Source organism: Gouania willdenowi, chromosome 10 (genome assembly GCF_900634775.1).
Source record: "Gouania willdenowi chromosome 10, fGouWil2.1, whole genome shotgun sequence".
Classification (NCBI taxonomy): domain Eukaryota; kingdom Metazoa; phylum Chordata; class Actinopteri; order Blenniiformes; family Gobiesocidae; genus Gouania; species Gouania willdenowi.
This window is the reverse complement of record NC_041053.1, coordinates 31,484,834-31,503,998: the sequence shown is the minus strand read 5'-3', so window position 1 is coordinate 31,503,998 and position 19,165 is coordinate 31,484,834. Positions and strand designations below refer to the sequence as shown.

At 35.7% G+C, this 19,165-nt stretch overlaps 1 protein-coding gene across 6 annotated transcripts in view; it reads left to right on the top strand.

Annotated features, from left to right (window-relative positions):
• diaph2 (diaphanous-related formin 2) overlaps positions 1 to 19,165 on the top strand; it is a 464,914-nt gene that overhangs the window by 30,516 nt on the left and 415,233 nt on the right. For 5 of the 6 annotated variants that reach the window (XM_028459306.1, XM_028459309.1, XM_028459310.1 and 2 more), the window contains 2 exons: positions 3,403 to 3,507; positions 11,954 to 11,974. In XM_028459306.1, coding sequence (XP_028315107.1) covers positions 3,403 to 3,507; positions 11,954 to 11,974 — 126 coding nt within the window. The remainder of the gene's footprint in view (positions 1 to 3,402; positions 3,508 to 11,953; positions 11,975 to 19,165) is intronic. The other variant, XM_028459308.1, reaches the window with a different exon arrangement.

Genomic DNA, 19,165 nt, shown 5'->3' with positions numbered 1-19,165 from the left:
TCCACTCTGCACCACGTCTATAAAACAGGCCCCAGGAGAATTAACGCGCTCATGGATTCGACTTGAGGGTAGTGGACAAAATAATTGATTTGTCACAGTTGGAAGTTGAAGCAGAGCGTTTCTTTCTTTGGTTTTTCTGAGATCTACTTTTCCCTGTAGTTTTTACTTTTCCCATTTACAGTATTTTGGGATTTATGTGACACTACCCATTAATTGATCTTTTGTAGTGTCCAGACAGTCAGTTAAGCATGTTGAATATTGTTTCTTTATGAATTTGGGAAACATAGATTGTACGGAAATGTAAATGTTTAGATCAGACAGGCAACTGGCTGCCCCTAGGTCTAATTTTGCCCCAACATAATACACAAAATAACTCCCAAAACACACAAATTGACAGAAAAATGTACAAAGTACACAAAAACACACAATAATACAGAAAGTAATTAATAAAACACAAAAAAACAACAGCACATTACATAATAGCTCCAAAGACACAAATTGTCAACAAAATTACACAAAATGATAGGAAAATATAGAAAATAACAAAAATACAGAATGTTATGCCAAAAACGCACAAATCGACAACATAATGCAGAAAATGAGAGAAAAATGAACAATATTACGACAATAACACAAAGACACACGCATAGTCACTCCAAAAACACACAAAATGACTAAAAACTGACAAAACCACAAAGACAAAAAAAAAGACAAAACCTTTTTCCCCTCTGTATTAATTATCAGATTAGTCATTATTCTAAATGCTGACAAATGTTGATAATGTGGCCCTCAGATTAGATACAATCACATTTTGTGATGATAGTGTTGTCCATCCCTGGTCTAGATGTTTGATGGAAGTCAAAATGTGAAACAATTGGCAGCAACTGTGTCGCAGTTTAATGATGACCAAAAATCTGAACGCTTAATATCTCCCGAGGTGCGGTGCTGCCAGACCTGTAGTACAGACAGTTAAACACTTACTCGTCTTGGCTAAGGTGACTGGCCAGTCAAGGACTTTACATTGGCATCATTGGTTTGATCCAGCATCAACACTTCACAATTATATCGTCAATTTCAAGATAGATATGAGAAATTTCCCAAACCAGTAAGGTTAGAGGCTCTAATATTAGAGTGGAAGTTTAGCTCATTAGTCTGCTAGTTATGTATGTACTGCTCTTGAACAGCATATTTATTTTATTGAGATCGACACTAAATCAGCCATCATGGTGCTCAATCAAAAGAGGAACGAAGGAACATGCAAAATACAAAGGGCTGTAGGCTTTAATTGAGAACATACATTTTGTCAGAATGAATAGATTTTGTACTTGCTTCAACAAAAACACTGTATAAATAGTTGTTGTTTGTTCAACAGACACAAACCTCGTATTTTTCCCAATTGTCAAATTACCCTGAGACTTCTTTGTGCATCCTTGGAGGATATAATTAGGCTTCATCAGTCATTTTAGATCCTGAAAATGTAGGGCTCATCTTTTCCAATTTTTTTTTTTTTCTTCACCCTCTGACAACTGGCCCATATTCCACCTTTACCCATACTTCATTGGTAATGTATTCTCCCCTGCCAGTGGCGCTCTCTTTATTGAACACCAATTAAAGAGATGGATTAGCTGGGATCAAAGATTAATTAATAACCTACTGGTTCCCACCAGTCTGGACACCTCTAGGTATAAAAAGTTCCTGCTGCAAGTTTTGCTTCCACCAAACATTGGGAACAATGTGTTTTGTGTTTTTAAACCTGTGAGTGTTTACTATTAGAAAGCTGGCTCACAATTTTAGGTCACAGTGTCCTCTGAAGGAAGAGATAAACAGAAATATTTTAAATGGGATGGGGAATAGTACAGTTCAAACGATCAGACCTCTGTATGTGTACACTACTGTTTACAATGTTACTGTGGAGAGGTGATATATACAATTTGATTTTCTTCACCCAAAATCGGATGAAGAAAAGTGCCTTGAAGGACACAACTTGTGTTCTTTACCTCCAGCAGAGGGCAGCATGCCTCCATGACGTGCACACTCACTGCCTTAAATTCAAAGGAAGATGTTTTTCCGCTGCTGTGTTCACTCTTGCCATCTTTTTGTGTGAGTGCCTGTGATAAACATCCCCCTCCATTCTAATCATCATGTCATTCCCTAGCTTTTAGTACTCTGTCAGGCCTTCACTCCAACCCCCTGATGTCTCTCACATGAAAGAAATCTTTTGTAATGCAGAATAAAGTAACATGAAGATAATGCTCCCAATGCCACATGGATACTGCCTATCCAGCCATTCTGAGATCATTGCCTGGATTCAATAGAGGCAGCGTTTGATTTTTGTTTTTCTGTGCAGATTTGAAGACTACAGTTTTTATTGCCACTGCCTTTCCGCTTTCATTTCAAGGACTAATTATTACTGCCATTATTATTTTTATGCTGCTGTGTTTCTAACAAAAAAAAAAAGACTGATAGAAATAGATTTATTCAGACATTAAAGGGCAGGATTTATTTTAGAAGGAAAGGTGGGCATGAAACAGTGATGTCTATTACCTGAAACATGTAACCTAATTTAGAGTAGTTTTTAAATATGTTATGACAAACTCTAATGGGGGAGTTGGTCTCTGTCATAGGGCAGGTAGATTTTAAAGCCCAATTTTACTTCAATGCCATTCATTCTGTGTGACATAATGAAGTAAAAATACAATAAATGATTATTTACATATATTTTCTCGAGTTTGCAATTACCCCTTGGGCTGTCATTAGGGCTGGACGAGATTCAAGATATATTGAGCTTTCTATTTTGTTGATATAGAAAATTACAATATTGCCTATATCAATATATATGTATATTTTTTTATAGCTTTTATAATATTTGTTTTAAAATACTTGTTTTAGTAGTCGCTGCTTTCACTACTTCTCAGAACAGCAATAAAAGCACAGTTATAAGGATTTCAAAGTGAGTCCTAACCCAGATCTTCCCCTAAAAATCCACTAATCCACTCACTCACACGTGCTGTCCCTCATAGGAAAAAAAAGCCAAAAGTGGCACATTTTGTGCAAATGTTTGTTAATAAATGTGCCTGTGTAGCATTTTGAATTAGCAAATTTTACCCTGAATTATAATGATCAAGATTTGTATCGTATATTGCCATTTTGAGAAAAAATGTCGTTATGAGTTTTGGTCCATGTTGCCCAGTCATAGCTGTCATACATAACTTTAACCTACAAGTTAACCATGGGATCATTGAGGAATCCCTCAATATTTTTATACTTTTGCCGTTTTGATAAATCGTGATCAAATGTGACTTGTTCCTCATTAAAAAGAAAAATCTCAAGTTATTTTCCGAATATTTAATGAGGTCTCTAATATACATGAATATTGTTGTGGCTGGTTCTGTGTGTATCCAGGAGGACATGAACCTGAATGAAGAACGCAAAGCCCCTCTGCGAGAAAAAGACCTCAGCACCAAACGTGAGATGGTCGTCCAGTACATTTCAGCTACTGCCAAATCTGTAAGTACAAAAACAAATGTCATGTTACTCCTATAGCTGCTGTAGTCTCTTTATAATTCGAGTGACAGGTGCTGAAATGTCAGTGTAACACAATGCTTTTCTCTTGTGCCTGCTATGTTATACTTTCCTGTGCAATCTCGCTTTTTGCTGCAAACCTTTACTCGGCATGCTCAGAAATCATCTATTCCATCACAATTTTGAGTCCACAATGACCATTAGATATTAAGTTAGTGTCTGGTCCTTCGGTGCATGCTGAATGATTGGTGCTTTAATGACACGCTTGCATTGAAACTGATGGTTGTCTGTATGAGTTAACGCATGTGAGTTTCATCTTAATGAGGTTTTCTTTGATTCATATCTGGTAATAAAAGTAGACAGTGCAGAAAACATTGAGCAATATTCACCAATACTGTGGACTCCTGAGCAAGGCATTAAACTTCTGATGTTATTTAAAAAAAAAAAAAAAAAAAAAAAAACTTTGTTGTTGCAAAAAATATGTTTTTATAGTAATATTCAAAAATGTATCTAATTGGCTGACAACAAATTCATACCACGTACAGTCAGAATTCCTTTATTAATCCCAGGGGGAAATTGCTTTTAAAAGAATAAAAATGTTTAATAAAGAAGAAAGAAAGAATAAACATTAAATAAGTATATAATTAGGTAAAAGACTGATTAATAAGGATCAGATACACACACACTACAGTAGTAAAATAAAGTAAGATTAATAATACAAATTTTTTTGGCAGAGCTCATAGTTTTTAAAAATAAAAGATTTTTAATGATTTCAAATGAGCCCTGGTCGACTCTTTTCACACGTGAAAAAAACCAAACAGCCATGTTCATACTATGTGCTGGTGCTGCTGCTGATTTTGTCGGAGCTCGTCTCCTAAATTTGCATGTGTTGGAAGCCTTCAAACAATTTAAAGCCCAGCTCTTCTTTTTAAGTGCAGTAGGAGTGCAAAGTGGAAATTTGAAGAAGGCGGCTGTTTTGCACCCAATCTCCACTGCTTTTGTGCACCAGCTTCACTGTAAGCTTCAGTGTTCAGTGCCCTTTCTGACACATATAAGCAGAACAAGCAGTGGAGCACTAAATATTTGGTGAACCCAACCAGTGATGACCGCTAGTCATCTTTTCAGTGTTAGCTTTTTCTGGCCCTTCTTTAGTGTAAATTTCTTCCTTTGCCTTTTGTAGAGTTTTTGAAGCAAGAAAATGTCAAAATTCTTACCTGAGCACATTTGTTGTTAAAGTGACTTTGAAAAGGCGCTAAGGAGGGGTTGAATAGTTTGACGACTTGTGCTTATAGCAGTCATTTCCTACTGCAATCTAAGAAAAAAGGGGCCCATTTTTCACTCACTGCTGCATTTTCCATTATCAGTATAAAATAAAATTATAAAATAAAATACACTAATAAGTTATTGTAGATTGTAAATCTTGTAACACAAATAGATTTCAATATATAACAGAAGTTCATAGTATACTTACTTAATACACATATTTGCCCATGCACCCGTGTTGGTTTTTAGGGGTGGGAACATCTAGGTACCTCACGATACAATACGATACGCGATACAAAGCTCACAATAATGATTATCTCACGATATGACGATACTGCGATTATCGATATACTGTATTGGTCAGAAATCAATCTCCGATAATTTATAATATTAGTTCCTTCAACAGTGACAAAATTTCTGCGACGACGTACCTGCACATTTTAGTGAAAAAGCAGAAAAGGTTTTGAAAAAAAAGGAAAAGAAACAATACTTAGCGCAAGCATATCGATAATCGATCGTGCGGAAAAATATCGTGATCTATTGCCATATCGAGATTTCGTCACACTCCTATTGGTTATCATCCCTTTGTTTGCTAACACGCCCATTTCTAAACATACCGAATAAGCAGCTGCAACTTCAAAGCCAGTGTCATTCCAAAATAAAAGTCCAAATGGAACCAAAGTTTTTGTTGACACAAATTGAGATCAAAAGCATCAGTTTTCCTCAATCAAAAGGAAACCATCTCCAAACTGACCCACGGAAGTGTATTTGCCTTTACTGACACACAGGTAAAACAGTAAAAATAGTATAAACACTATTAACATGTAGATACAAAAGGTCAAACTGCATATAACAATCTGGGGGCAGCTGTGGCTACAATAGTAGCTTACCACCACCGTGTGTGGAGTGAAAGACTAATGTACGTCAATGTAAAGCGTTTTGAGTGTCTATGAAAAGTGCAATATTATTATAAAAATGTGTGTAAAAAATCCCAGAAAAAAACCTTCATTTTGGTAACATTTAGTGCTACAATGTTTAACTCATATAATACTTTATTTTATTTTTTTATTTATATATGCTACATAGGTTTTGTGTTCCCTGAATGTTAAACAACAGTGCTTCTTAATAACATTACTTGATTTGATCAAAGGTTTTTTATTTATTTTATTTTTTTAGATACATGTATGATAGCATCATGTAGTTTTTTTGCAAGTTTCCTAAAAAAACCCTTGGTAACATTCACATCAGAGAAAAAAAAATTACTTTCCCCATTGTTTTTTGAACCTGGTAGCTCTCCCTTGACATCCTCATTTATTAGCTTCCTCATTGTTATGGTAATTAACTGGCATTATTGATAATGATGATTATCTGAGATGATTGAATTCCTCACAGGGCCCATTATGCTTTGTGAGCACTGATATTTTATTCAAATGAATAACGTAATCCGCGCAGTCAAAGGACAGCGGACAGAATGGGAAGTCTGTCAGCACCCTGCTATCATATTTAATAGAACTGAAAGGGGAGGATGGCTGGATGTCAGCGATGATGTATCTTGCACAAAGTCACAGTGCAGAGCAGCTGTACATCCACACACTGTCAAGTTCTAATGAGACAGGAATTATGCACTTTTAGACATCAGTGCCTCACTGCTAGCAAATCTCCCTCATCGTTTGAGGCTCACTAGTTTTCCTGTATAAATTGACAGAAAGGACAAAACTACCAAATGTAGTCGGTCCATCTGACAACTAAATCAAACCAACATTGTGTGAATTTTTACACAGTTATCTGTGGTGGTTTCTCGCATACACTATTTATTTATTTTTTTTATTTAGGTCTAATCGATTAAATAATGAATATCATACTATGCTTTTTAGCAAGGTTAGTTACTCGGTAAGTACATTGCCGTGTGTGATGTCGCAATGTCATTATTTACAAATTTCACCTTTACAAGTGCAAAATGGTATGAAATACAATTTATTTATTTACTTATTTTTAAACTTGCAAGAACAAGTAAATGGTAACTAACTGTAATTCATGTACCAATATCAAAAACAAGTGGAATGTTTATCAAACTGTCAAAATAGTGTAACTTTTGCTTCTACAACAGATTCTGATTCTGTTTTCTTAAATTCTTTTACAACATAACAACATATATCTATAAAAGTGCCCAGTAGGGTGGGGACCTCACGATACGATACACGATACAAAGCTCACAGTAACAATTATCTCACGATATGCCGATACTGCGATTATTGATATATTGGTTAGAAATCAATCTACGTTAATCTATGACATGACAAGAAAAAAGGAAAAGATTAAATGAAAAAATACAATTTTTATTTTTTATCACTGAAAGACAATAAATTGAAAAGGTGTCCTATGAACAGTGACACTATTTTAGTGCAACATTTCTATAAATAAGTGTCAACATACCAATGTAAACTAATAAGTATCTCCAATAGTGCTTTCTGTAAACAAAAAATAGGGTCTTTCTTACCAGTGACACCATTATAGTGCAATATTCCATTAAACAAAATATTGGTTCCTTCAACAAACAGTGACAACATCTGTGAAAACCTACCTGTACATTTTAGTGACAAAGCAGAAAAGGTTTTGAAAATAAATAAATAAAAAAATATAAAAAAAAAATTGATACTTAGAGCAAGCATATCGATAATCGATCATGCGAAAAAAAATATCACGATATATCGCCGTATCGAGATATCGATAGCATATTTGGTGGCACAAATGACGCGGTTTGGAAGGCATAATATTTTATGGAATAAAAGTGGAATTGCCATGAATGAAATCCAGTTTTGAACTTGCTTACATTTACACTATATTTGATTGAAGTATTTATCAAATAGCTATTTCAAGGCATCACTGAAAGTTTCCAACTATGTATGCTCTGACAGAAACCAGTGCAGACTCAATGAAGCATGTAAACTCAGTTTAGAATTGGACAACTGCAATACAGAATAAAAAATTAAAAAAAAGTTTTCTTGATTAGAAATATCCATCAACACAGAGAGAAAACAATTCATACATTTAAATGTTAATTGAACTTGTTCAAAGGTTTATAACCTCACACTGTCTTTTAGCTCAGTATACTTGATTTATGTCAGTGAATATATTGCTCATTATGTGAAAGCTCCTGTTTGAACAAAAATCATAGAAAACGCTCACAGTGGCCCCTTGGGAAAGTATTAGTGCACATGCAGAAACAAACCCTGTTATAACTCTGTTATTATCACAGGTCGATGTTGATTGCTATTGAAAACCACTCTAGTCTAAATGTCTGCACGCGTGTGCCTGTTTGTGTTACCAGGGGTTTGTGTTGCTCTTGGATACTAATGAGCACGCTGTGTTTGTAAAAAAAAATAAATAAAATGATGCCAGAAACACTGACTTAAAGTTGGAGGGGTGCACTTTGGACATGTTTGCTTTGCCTGCTTGTGTCACTCTTCTTTTTTTCACAAAGGCCTCTCTCTGTCTTTCATTGCAGGAATAGCAACATTGGTGCTGGTGTAGACAGAGAATTCCTTTGATGTACTCTTTGCTTTCCCTTTAGTGATTTTTTTGACAGGCCCTGGTACACTATTTAAAGAGTTATAGAAACTTTGGTGCAGTTTCCCCAAATAATCATCTTATACAGATGTTGTATAGCAACACAACTTAAGTTAGAAATGTCTCCATCTCTCATTTTAATATAAGTACCTGTTTGTGACTCATTCTATCGAATATATCCTTGGTTAAAAACTTGAGGAACACAAACTTAGCCTGAGGACAATTGCTGAAGCTTTGTAGGGGTGTTTTGATAATATTGATGATATTTATATCAGAAATCACTTAAATCAGTCCGATATCACCAAAAATAAATTAAAAAAATCAGATTGAATTTTCTCGGCTTGCATATAAATAATCCGATATAAGCAAGACTCCGCTCCAGCACTTAGTACAACTAAGTACTGACAATGATAGTAAACTTTTGCACTATTAAAGTTCTATTTGTTGTCATTGGTTTTGAGGTTATTTATCAAGGTCTTCTAATTATTATTTTTCATTTATTCTGTTTAATTATTGAATATTCCTTTTTTTTTTTTAGGTTAAACTAGTGGTTATTTTGCACTTTAAAAATATATAATTGGATTTATCAATGTTATTTTTCAGGTTCCTTTAATTTATTTTATTGAATTGTAGAATATTCTTCTGTTTAAGGTTAAACTGTATGTAACCCATTGGTTAATAACATAGATCAGTTTTCCACACTACAAAATAAGTTATAAAACTATGCATGATTTGTGCTGATGACGCATTGATGTTGGTATCGCCAATACTCAAGGCTGCAACATACAGTATAGGAAATAAAGAAGTTAGATTGGGACACTTTTATCCTAATGTTGCTGAATAAAAAGAAAGAGAAAATATATTAAAATCCGTGAAGTGTGATTCGTGTTAATATGCCATCAATTTACGTCTTTGGAAAAACTTGAAAAACATGAACCATCAAAACTTAAATTTTTATGCTAAAGAAATTATACGCCAGTCCCTTCATGGAGCTAAAATATAATCCGTTACTACCAGATGAGAAGAGTCAGTGCTTAGTTAAACAAATGCTTTGGTATTACACAAGGACAAACATATTCCTTTACTGTGTTCAGCACTCTCCTATCATATCTGTATTCATTATTCATTCATGAAGAGATACCACTTGGGCCAAAGCACGTTTGAGCAACTGTCTTGCTTGTAATAATATGTAATATGAATGAAGGCTGATTATTGCTTTGTTTACTCTGGTAAAATAGGCCATTTAAAGGAAAGTCAAAGCTATTTGTCCTTCCCTCTTACCTCACTGTAAATCACTGCCTTACAGCTTACCCATTTGAGAAAGCTTCCATGTTCTCCCACGGTGACTCTGCAGTTGTCGAGCAAATTACCACCCAAAACAAAAAAGAGGATATATATATATATATATATTATTATTTATTTATTTATTTTAAAAAAAGTCCTACGTCCAACTGTGTTCTTTTGAATACATGTGGTTTGCCTCGATGGGGCTTTACTCTGGAGTGTGTCTTTCCACGTCCTTGACCGTCGGCTTTGCATGAATGGCTGATTTTTTCACATCATCTCTAATGTTTGGCTATCTTTAATAAAGCTTCCAAATTTCTCCTTTTCCACTAATAAAATAACCCATAACGAAGGCTTTTGAGCATCAACATTTTTCTTGCTCGATTTCAATCGTATGATGGCAGGATTGTGGGGATAGGGATCTGCTCCTATGCACTCAGTTATATTAGGATTGAAAAGTTATGAACCTGTCAATACATGTTGTTCCTAGGGCTGGGCGATGTTGAGATTCAAGATATATCGAGTTTTTTATTTTGGCCATATAGAAAATTACAATATCACATATATTGATAAATATGTTTTCTATAGCTTATTTTGTTTTAAAATACCTGTTTTAGGAGTCACTGCTTTCACTACTTCTCAGAGCAGCATGAAAAAGCACAGTTAGATGGATTACTGAGTGTGTTCTAACCCAGATCTTCTCCTAAACAAGCCACACTACAGAACTCACTCACACGTGCTGTCCTTTATAGGAGAAATAGACAAAAGTGTCAGCAAATTTCAATCAGAATTGTCTTTCTGGTCAGACTTCATTTGAATTAAAATATAAAGATTTATATCATAAATAGCCATTTTAAGAATTTTTTTTTTTTGTTTTTGTTTTGGTCCATATCACCCAGCCCTTTGATTGATGTGCATGATCACACAATTAAAATGTCTTTACCCATCAAAATGTAATTGTATCTGTCTTGAAGTGATATGTAGTAATTACCTACAGTAATCATTTATTTACGTGATTACTTCTTGCAATAACTGGATTTTGTAATGTTTTGCCAGTGTGACTAAGTGTTATAATGCATTAAACTAGAGATGTGTTTGTGAACCCCCTCCCTCCAAAGCTCCTGCCTGACAGTTGTCTGTGCACACTAAAGATAGTGTCTGTTATTTTTGGTTGAGCTGCTGTAAATTCAAATTCAAAAATGTGGCTTTTAATGTCGCTGGCATCGACATCTGTGAAAAAAAAAAAAATCTTGGTTCTCAATAACTCAGTATGACTGACATCAAGGTGGTGAGTGCATATTCAGATAACACCAACTACCTATGAACAGAAAGCAAGATGCTGCATTTTTTTGCAGGCGAGCTGGTGGTTGTGGATGTATGATGTGATTAAAAAGTTGGATTGTTTGCGTTGAGAACTTTTAAATTGTGAAGGTGAAAAAAAAAATCTCTACATCAAATTGCAGCAGAGTGTTTTATAAAAATGGATTGTACCGGTCTCAGAAATACAGTGATATAACAAAATGAGTGGTGATCCTAACTTGCGTGCAATCCCAACACATTTTCCAACAGAATAATCTTTAAGAGAAATTAGAGCTCAGCCACAGATTAGAATACATTTCCTGTGCTGACACAAACCCTCCTGCTGTGAAACAAGCCCAGCATTTGCAGTAATGGAAGTCACTTCTGCTACTTGCCATTATTGACAGATAACAAGGTTAAACTCCAAGATTCGTGCTGACGACGTGGGTTCAAGGTAACTCTGTCACAAAAATTCGACACTTGAATCCAAACATTAATGACTGCTGATTGATTTCAGTCCACAGGGACCCCCTTTTGGAGCCTCTTTACCTTTACAAGCCCAACTTTTCTCTTGGGGAATGTATCTGTAAATGTGAACCGATCAGTCACAAGGGCAATCATATTTTTGCTCTGTTAATCATTTGATAAATCTCTAGCGAGCGACTTGGTATGTCTTGTGATTATTTCCACTGTCATCGCCACAGATACTTCACCGTGTCTGCATGCAAGTAACTTTGACTCAATGTTTGAGTCGTATTGAGTTTTGATGACTTAAAATCAAAAATATGCAACTATAGCAAAGAGACACTATCCACAGCATGGTTATATTGCTGGCTTTCAAAGATTGTGTATGTCCAATGTAAGCTCTACGTAGCCTATTTTTTGTTTAGTTTTGTTTTTGAATATCCCACATGTTGCGCTAATGCTTCAATATTTAGTAAAAGCATCCTTTGCCCTACTAATGATGCTGTTTGTGTCTTTTTGCACATTAACCTTCTCCGCTGATCGCTGCATGCAGATAACTGGGAGCAAAGTTGCGGTAAGTATCCATTTATTTGGCCTCTAAATGTTTGCTTGTTTTGTTTATCTGTCTCTCTCTTACACACACACACGCACATAGACAGTTTGGTTTTTAAAGCATGTTGAAGAAAGCTCTCTGATCTATTTAAGAAATCTTATCTTCTCAGCCCTAATGTTGCTAATGTGCTATAATTGAAAAGCCTCTAAGTTACATGTCTCTGATCCAAAGATGAGCTGGTAATCAGTATGTTGATTTGTGCTGCCTTTGGAACTATATTGCAGTGAAATATCTATTTGCATTTTAATATTGTATTGAACAAAAAAAAGTGATAGGTTTTAAGCTACTTTTCATATTCTTTAATGCAATGTGTTTATGAGAACCGGGCGCTTCCTAATGGGCTAAATGGTGGATTTTTTGTACATAAGACACAATGCTGATTGAGTTGATATGTCACCCAATAAAACTCAACAGTATTTGAATTTACACACACACAAATACAAAAGCCAACAGCATTCATTTTCGTTTCCAGACTGATTTAGTTTTGGTAGAATAGTTTTAACCATGTAGAAACTAACCAATGCTTGAGTATCTATTTGTCTATGTGTGCATATTGTTGCTTGTTTTACTGATTCATGTTACTGCGTATGCAAACGCCTTGATAACCCAATGTACCGTATATTATTGCAAGGATTTTACTGCTGACATTATGTTTGTTTTTAAAAAAAAACCTGGCTCAGAGTGTTTCTCCCATCAAAGAAAAAAAAAACTACTCAGGTTTGTTTGATAAGTTGTGTCTTTAAAAGGTGTTTCGTTACCGTTTAAGTGCTTCTTGGGGATTAAGAAGACTGTAAAACTCCAGAGAAACATAGACAAGGTGAAGCAGTGCAGTCCACTTTGAGGCATTTTACAGTGACATTTGGTATCGATTGCAATTTCTCCTTCTTTGTCAGCCTTGCTTTTTTGTGTGTGTGTGTCTATCTTAAATGGAAGATTGAGGCTTTTTTTTTTTTTTTTTTAGTTTGGCTTATGGATTAACACCTTTCAATTAGTACCAGTAGCCACATTGTGTTCAGTAAAAGAAACCACTGTTGCTGTCATGACAATTCACCTAAAATGTGAGATTAAAGATCAGAATTGCTGCAAACTGCATCAAATGATTCTCAAATAAAACTCAAGGTTTTTTTTTCCCCAACTAGAAGACCATACCTAAATGACCCTCTTTGGCTTTGTCTAAACTCTGTGTCAATTTTGCAGCAGCAGTCATTGACGGGTCTAATGGACTGAAAACTATTAGCTGTCATTCTTAAAAGCAGTGCTGAAATGAAGAAAAACCACACAGAGAGCAATAAGTCTGGTTAGCCGATCATGAGCTATGGTTAGCTGCCTGCTTTGCTGGCAGATTCCCATTTTCACGCTGTCAGCAGCCGTCGGTGGCGCAGAGTGCTCTCAGATGTGCTGGGAGAAAAGTGTTGGTTAGGATTGTCTGTCGAGGAAAAAAATAAAAGCAACTCCTCTGACTGAAGTATGAAATCTCTCTGGCATTTCTCCATCTTTCCGTATAGAAAAAAATGGCTACACAGAGACTGTAAATTGGCTTTCCTCCACTCGAGACCATTGTGTAAGTGCTAACTCTTACTCTGTCTCTCTTGAACATGAGAAGAAGTGACCAACTCACTAACAAAAGCCTAGTTACAGCAGGCCTGCAGGTACCCACAGACAGCTTAGGTAGGCACACCACTTAACCTTACTCAGTGTGCAGCAGATGCTTGTTGACCATTGCTTGGGCTTCAGCTGCTGTTTAATGGATTGATTTAAGTTACAAGTCGAGGGCCATATTGTAACAATTCATTATTGGTTTTTGTAGTGTTTTATTACAAAAGAATACTCTCTCGCCAGCTTTGTATTGAAGCACAGGTACAAAAGGTGCTGAGCCTGTGGGATCTACGTGTTGAAAACCTGCCATATCGCGATCAGTATGTGTGTAGGTGGACTGATTATTTCAAATTTGCAGGCTAACGTGCTGGTCTTTTTCAGAAAAAGGCAACAGGTTGTTGGTGGTTGTTGGCATAACTTACTGTATTAGCTTCTAGTGCCAACCTGTTGCTACACAATGCAGCGCACTGATACGCTGGTTTGACTAAAATGTTTCCATAATAGTCTAACCTTACAATAACCAGTAGTTTTACGGATGCAGGGTTGGAAGGGCACGATTTACTTACACTGTCTACGTGGTTCACCAGTTGATTTTTGTTGATAACAAGAGAAATATAACTTGTGAGGCCAACATTACATTTTAAAATGAACGGTTTGAATCAAAATGACTCACTTTTTGCTAAGGAATGTATTTTTATTTGTTTTAAGCAGGGGTGTCAAACTCATTTTAGTTCAAGGACCAAATAAGGACCAGTTTGATCACAAGTGGGCCACAGGTTTTAGGTGGGAAAACAAATAATTTCAACATTAATATGCTTAAGTTAGCACTTCATGTTACAAAATAGACAAAGTATGGAAGGCATCAACAATATCTAAGCAATAAGTGACAGATACTTAAATGACACATTTTTATTGACTTTGGGGAGATTTTGTGGAATAATTTCAGAATAATTGCAGGATTTTGGAAAAAAAGTTAGAGTTCTTTCAACAACAATTTACAACAGAGTTATTTGGTAATCGGATATTCTAAAAGGCCGGATTTGGCCCCTGTGCCTTGGGGACACACGTGGTTTAAAACTTTTGTTTTATTGCAGTTAATAATGATATTTATTCAGCATTAAGTTCCAAGGCTTTGCAACAAAGCTGAACTCCCAAATATTTTCTGAAGTATGACATGGAAAGAATTGTTTTTGTATAAAAATAAACATCCAGATGGAAAATGAAGTAAGAAAGAAGAGGCTCCCCTTTGACTCCAATCAAGTGCTGTTCACTTTTCCAGAAGTGAAAGGAAAGACCTTCAGATGAGAGAAAAAAATAATACAAATCTAGTGGCCCTCCCTACTTTGTTTAACTCTGTATCCCTGAGAAGACCGTTTGTTTCGAGCAAGCTATTAAACTTGGTGCTGAATGTTGAACAGATGCGATGTGACGCATGTCCTCTGTGCTTTTAAAGAGTGGAAATGAAAGATGTATCAATAGTGTGTACCTTCTATGCCCTCAGCCAGCATTCACTAGAGGCTCCATTTTAATCTAAGACCAAGGAGACTCATCCTGGAGGGAAGCGTTAAAATAAGTTGTTACTTTGACTGACTGAAAGCATACTGGAGAGTTCATCTGACTGACACAAAATGGTGTTTAGGGGTGAGATGAATTTGGCTTTTCATTCAGGTTGTTTTATACTTATTGTTATATTCTGGTCTACTACATTTCAAAGCTGGAAAGCAAGATAATGAGCTGGTGCGTGCCCTTGGACTCTACTGCTTGAGTACTTGATGAGACGATTAAAGAAATACATAATGTTTTAACAGTGAGTCACCTGGTGACACCACAGACACCAATATTTTAAAATGAACAGATTATACCTACGTTCATCTATTGTTTTAAAATGTCTATTTATTCATTTACATACCGTACCTTCTTAATCTACATAGTTTTGGATTCTAGTGCAAATTATCTTACATTCTGGTCCTCTATAACTTCCTCTGGCTTGTACAGGGGAATACCAGGTCAACCAAGAAACATTTACTGGATCTTCCACTTTATTTTTTTTTTTTTAAATCTATAGTATTCAATTGTATAATGTTTTTATGCTTAAGGTCAGAATTTATGCAACCCATTGGTTACTAATAAATGGGTCAGTTTTTCCACATAGTTACTGTTGCTGACTGTTGTTCTCTGTTTGACTAATATGACTTGGTCAAGCCTTTTCTAACATTCCACATTACAAAATATGTTGTAAAAGTATGTATAATTTGTCCTGATATTGCATCGGATTGATATCTGTATCGCATCAGTGAAAAAGTTGGATCGGGACAGCCCTAGTTGTCTTTCAGACCAAAACCATAATGAAGACTAGTTTATTTAGTATTTATTTGCAGATGTTGCTGTTTTGTTCTCCAAATTTTTTTTTTTCTACTTGGAGAAACTCTTTAAGATTTCAACAATACCAAAATTCATTGAGTAATCCACATATCACCACTGTGTCATTAAAGGGTATCTGTAGTGAAAATGTGCATAACAAAAAATAATTACGAAACCTCAACAAACTTTTTTCCAATGTTGAGGGGCATGTCCACCAGATAGGATGTATGGCAGATCTTTTTGTATTTTCTGAGAGAGTTGGTGGAGCTGTATTACTATACCAAATTTCAGTTTCCTATGTGGTGTAGTTTTTGAGATATTGGAAGTTAAAATTGACACATACCCCCCTCACTAAATTGGCCATATCTAAAAAGGTGTTCATCCGATCAAACTAAAAATGTACAGCGTGCCAATTGAATTATGAAGGAACAATTGGAAAAAATGCTTGGAATGTCCTGAAAATTTGTTGAAATTACATGGAATGACCCACAGTCAAATAGTTTTTTTTTTTTACATCAGCCCACTGGTAAATTTGGCCTCCCATATGTTTGATTAGATGCATTATTAGAAGTGAGGGATCATCAGGCTGATGGCTTTCATCAGTTGCTATCCAACCCATGGCTGGCATTTGTAGTGGCTGATATTCCCATGAGGTCTCCCAAAAACTTCTGGGAGCTAAAGTGATCAGGCTTAATTAAAGCTGATATCCGGAGTTTCTGAGAAATCTGTGTTTATGTATGATTTATTTGAAATGCGAAAAAATACCTAACTAGTCTTTTACTATGATCTACTGCCAGTGGTCATTCATATACAATAATGTATATAAGTCCCTCCTTCGTCCTATAGACCCCTATACAAATGGAAATGATCACTGAGTGCACCCAGCCAATAGCCTTTGACTTCCTGTTTTTGAGACTGTCAATCAACGTGAATGTGAACTGTGCACGTAAGCATGGCAGTGCGTCACCACAGCCAATATGATTTTGGCTCTTACCTGACCCACAGACATATATCAATGCGACCCAATGCGACCTTGTTATGTTTCGCAATGCGTGTGGAGAAAAGTAGAGGTGTGGCTTCTGGTAGGTTGGGAGAGGAAGTGGAGCTGTTGAGGGCGGGTCATCGAGACGTTTCTCAGAAACTCTGGATATCAGCTTTAACATTGATAAGAGGCACATTTATGTTAGTTTACACACATAGCCAAAAAAGAAATCAGGGATCTAGATTTACGTTAGTTATGAGAGAACTGAGATTAATGGAACTCTTTCAGGGATGCTCTGCTATTTTCTGTGTACAGCCCTCTTTACCCCCTGCTGGTTCTGTGGTCTTGCACTCTGCTTTTACTCTGAAGGTTATGTACAGTTGAACTGAAGAAATGACTGATTTAACTTGCTGTGTTCCACGTCTCCTCCTGAAAAGCTAGTTACTTTGGCGGCGTGTTTAATATGGTTGGCCTACTGAATGATGAAATTTTGGCCAGTGAGTTTCAACACATTTGCCTCAACCTAACACACAATGCCTGCCTGTCTGTCCACATGCAGTGAACTCATCAATACAAATTAGTGGCTCCATTCTACTACCAGATACTGTATTTTTCTACTCACAACAAAACAGTGTTAGACCAATAGAGTTTATTATTTTTGAGGTGTCTTTTCTTCATATTCTTTCATTTCTTATTGCATTCAACTACTTTAAAAATAAACTTATTTATTTTTTAAATGTTTTACTCCTTTGCAAGTTGTGCTTTCTGTTTTCATGACTTTTTTTTGTTTTTTTTTTGTTTTTAACTTTAATTTATGTCTTATTCTAAATCCCTGATCATACTGCAACATAGTCATAGTGATTTCAACGTTGTGATTTTTTTTTTGCATCAACACACATTTTGATTATTGATTTTTCAACTGTTTTAAGTCATCTTTATTTTCCTTTTAATTGCATTTACACTAAATATTTATTTGTAGTCATATGAATCACTTGGGATGATATGCAACTATAATTCCATAGTGCAAATCTTTCTCTAGCAATCCTGATTTTAAAAACATTGATATGCTTTAATCCCCTACTTTACAATATTTAAACATAAGTTAACTCCCAGACACGTTAATGCAAACCCTGTAGGGCTGCAAAACCAATCATATTTAAATTGGAAACGCTTTTCAAAACAAAGCAATGACCTCACCCAAAGAAGGCTGCAGTTGTTTTCTTCCACTGCCTCATTTGGGATTCCATTGCTCATTCCATCTACTGCTGGAACAAAAAGGTATTTATAGTATTGTCCTAAAAATTATAAAACTATAGCTACTTGAAATAAGCAAATACATTTTGTCTTATCTTGTACTTCTTAAGTTCTCGTCAAAAAAAAAAAGTCCTGTGAGGAATTGAAAGCCAATGCTTTATTCTGCGTCTGCTATTTTTCATATAATCATTTGTTACTAGATATATATAAAGTTAAACTTCTTCAGAGAACTTATCACTTGTAGTTTCTTTCTTTTTGCTGAATGGCTTGTCCTGAGGCATTTGTGATGAGATTGACCTTTGTGGGCTGTGGAAGAAGTAATGGTTTAGCTGTGACGAAGGGTGGGCTGTGTGGGAAGAATTAAGTCAACAACAACTCCCGCTGCGAATAAGAATGAGGTTACTTTTCTACTAGCATTTGTCTTCTTTCTGTTGATTCTTTCTTTTTTATTTTTTATTTTTTTTTTTTTTTTCCTTGCTCATGACTTGTCCTTCTTTCACCTCTCACTCATCTCTTTCTCATACAGCTTATACTGGATATATTTTTTCAAATGCAAAACAATCAGTCTTCTTCAAACAGAAAACAAGGTTCTTGAACTTATTATAAAAAGGGACATTTTAATCTGCATTGTGTGTTCACACTATGCAAATTGCACTGATTAAACAGTGGCTGGAGTGTCTGTGATGGTAAAGTGAACTTTCTGCACTTTTAAATGCCTTGGATAAGTTATAGAATTTGGATTTTGCATAGCTTTTCAGAGTAAAACAGGAAGTAAATAAAACAATATCTGCATTTGATGTACTGTATGCCCCCCTCACCAGTCACCAGTGATAGACTTTGTGATCACCAGCTAGCTCTCAGTTGTACGTCTCTCCCCTACAGCTCTGTCACACTCTCAACAGCACTGTTGGCATGCTCAGCTCGGCAGGAGGCTCTTGCAGGGCCGCATTAGGCTCCAT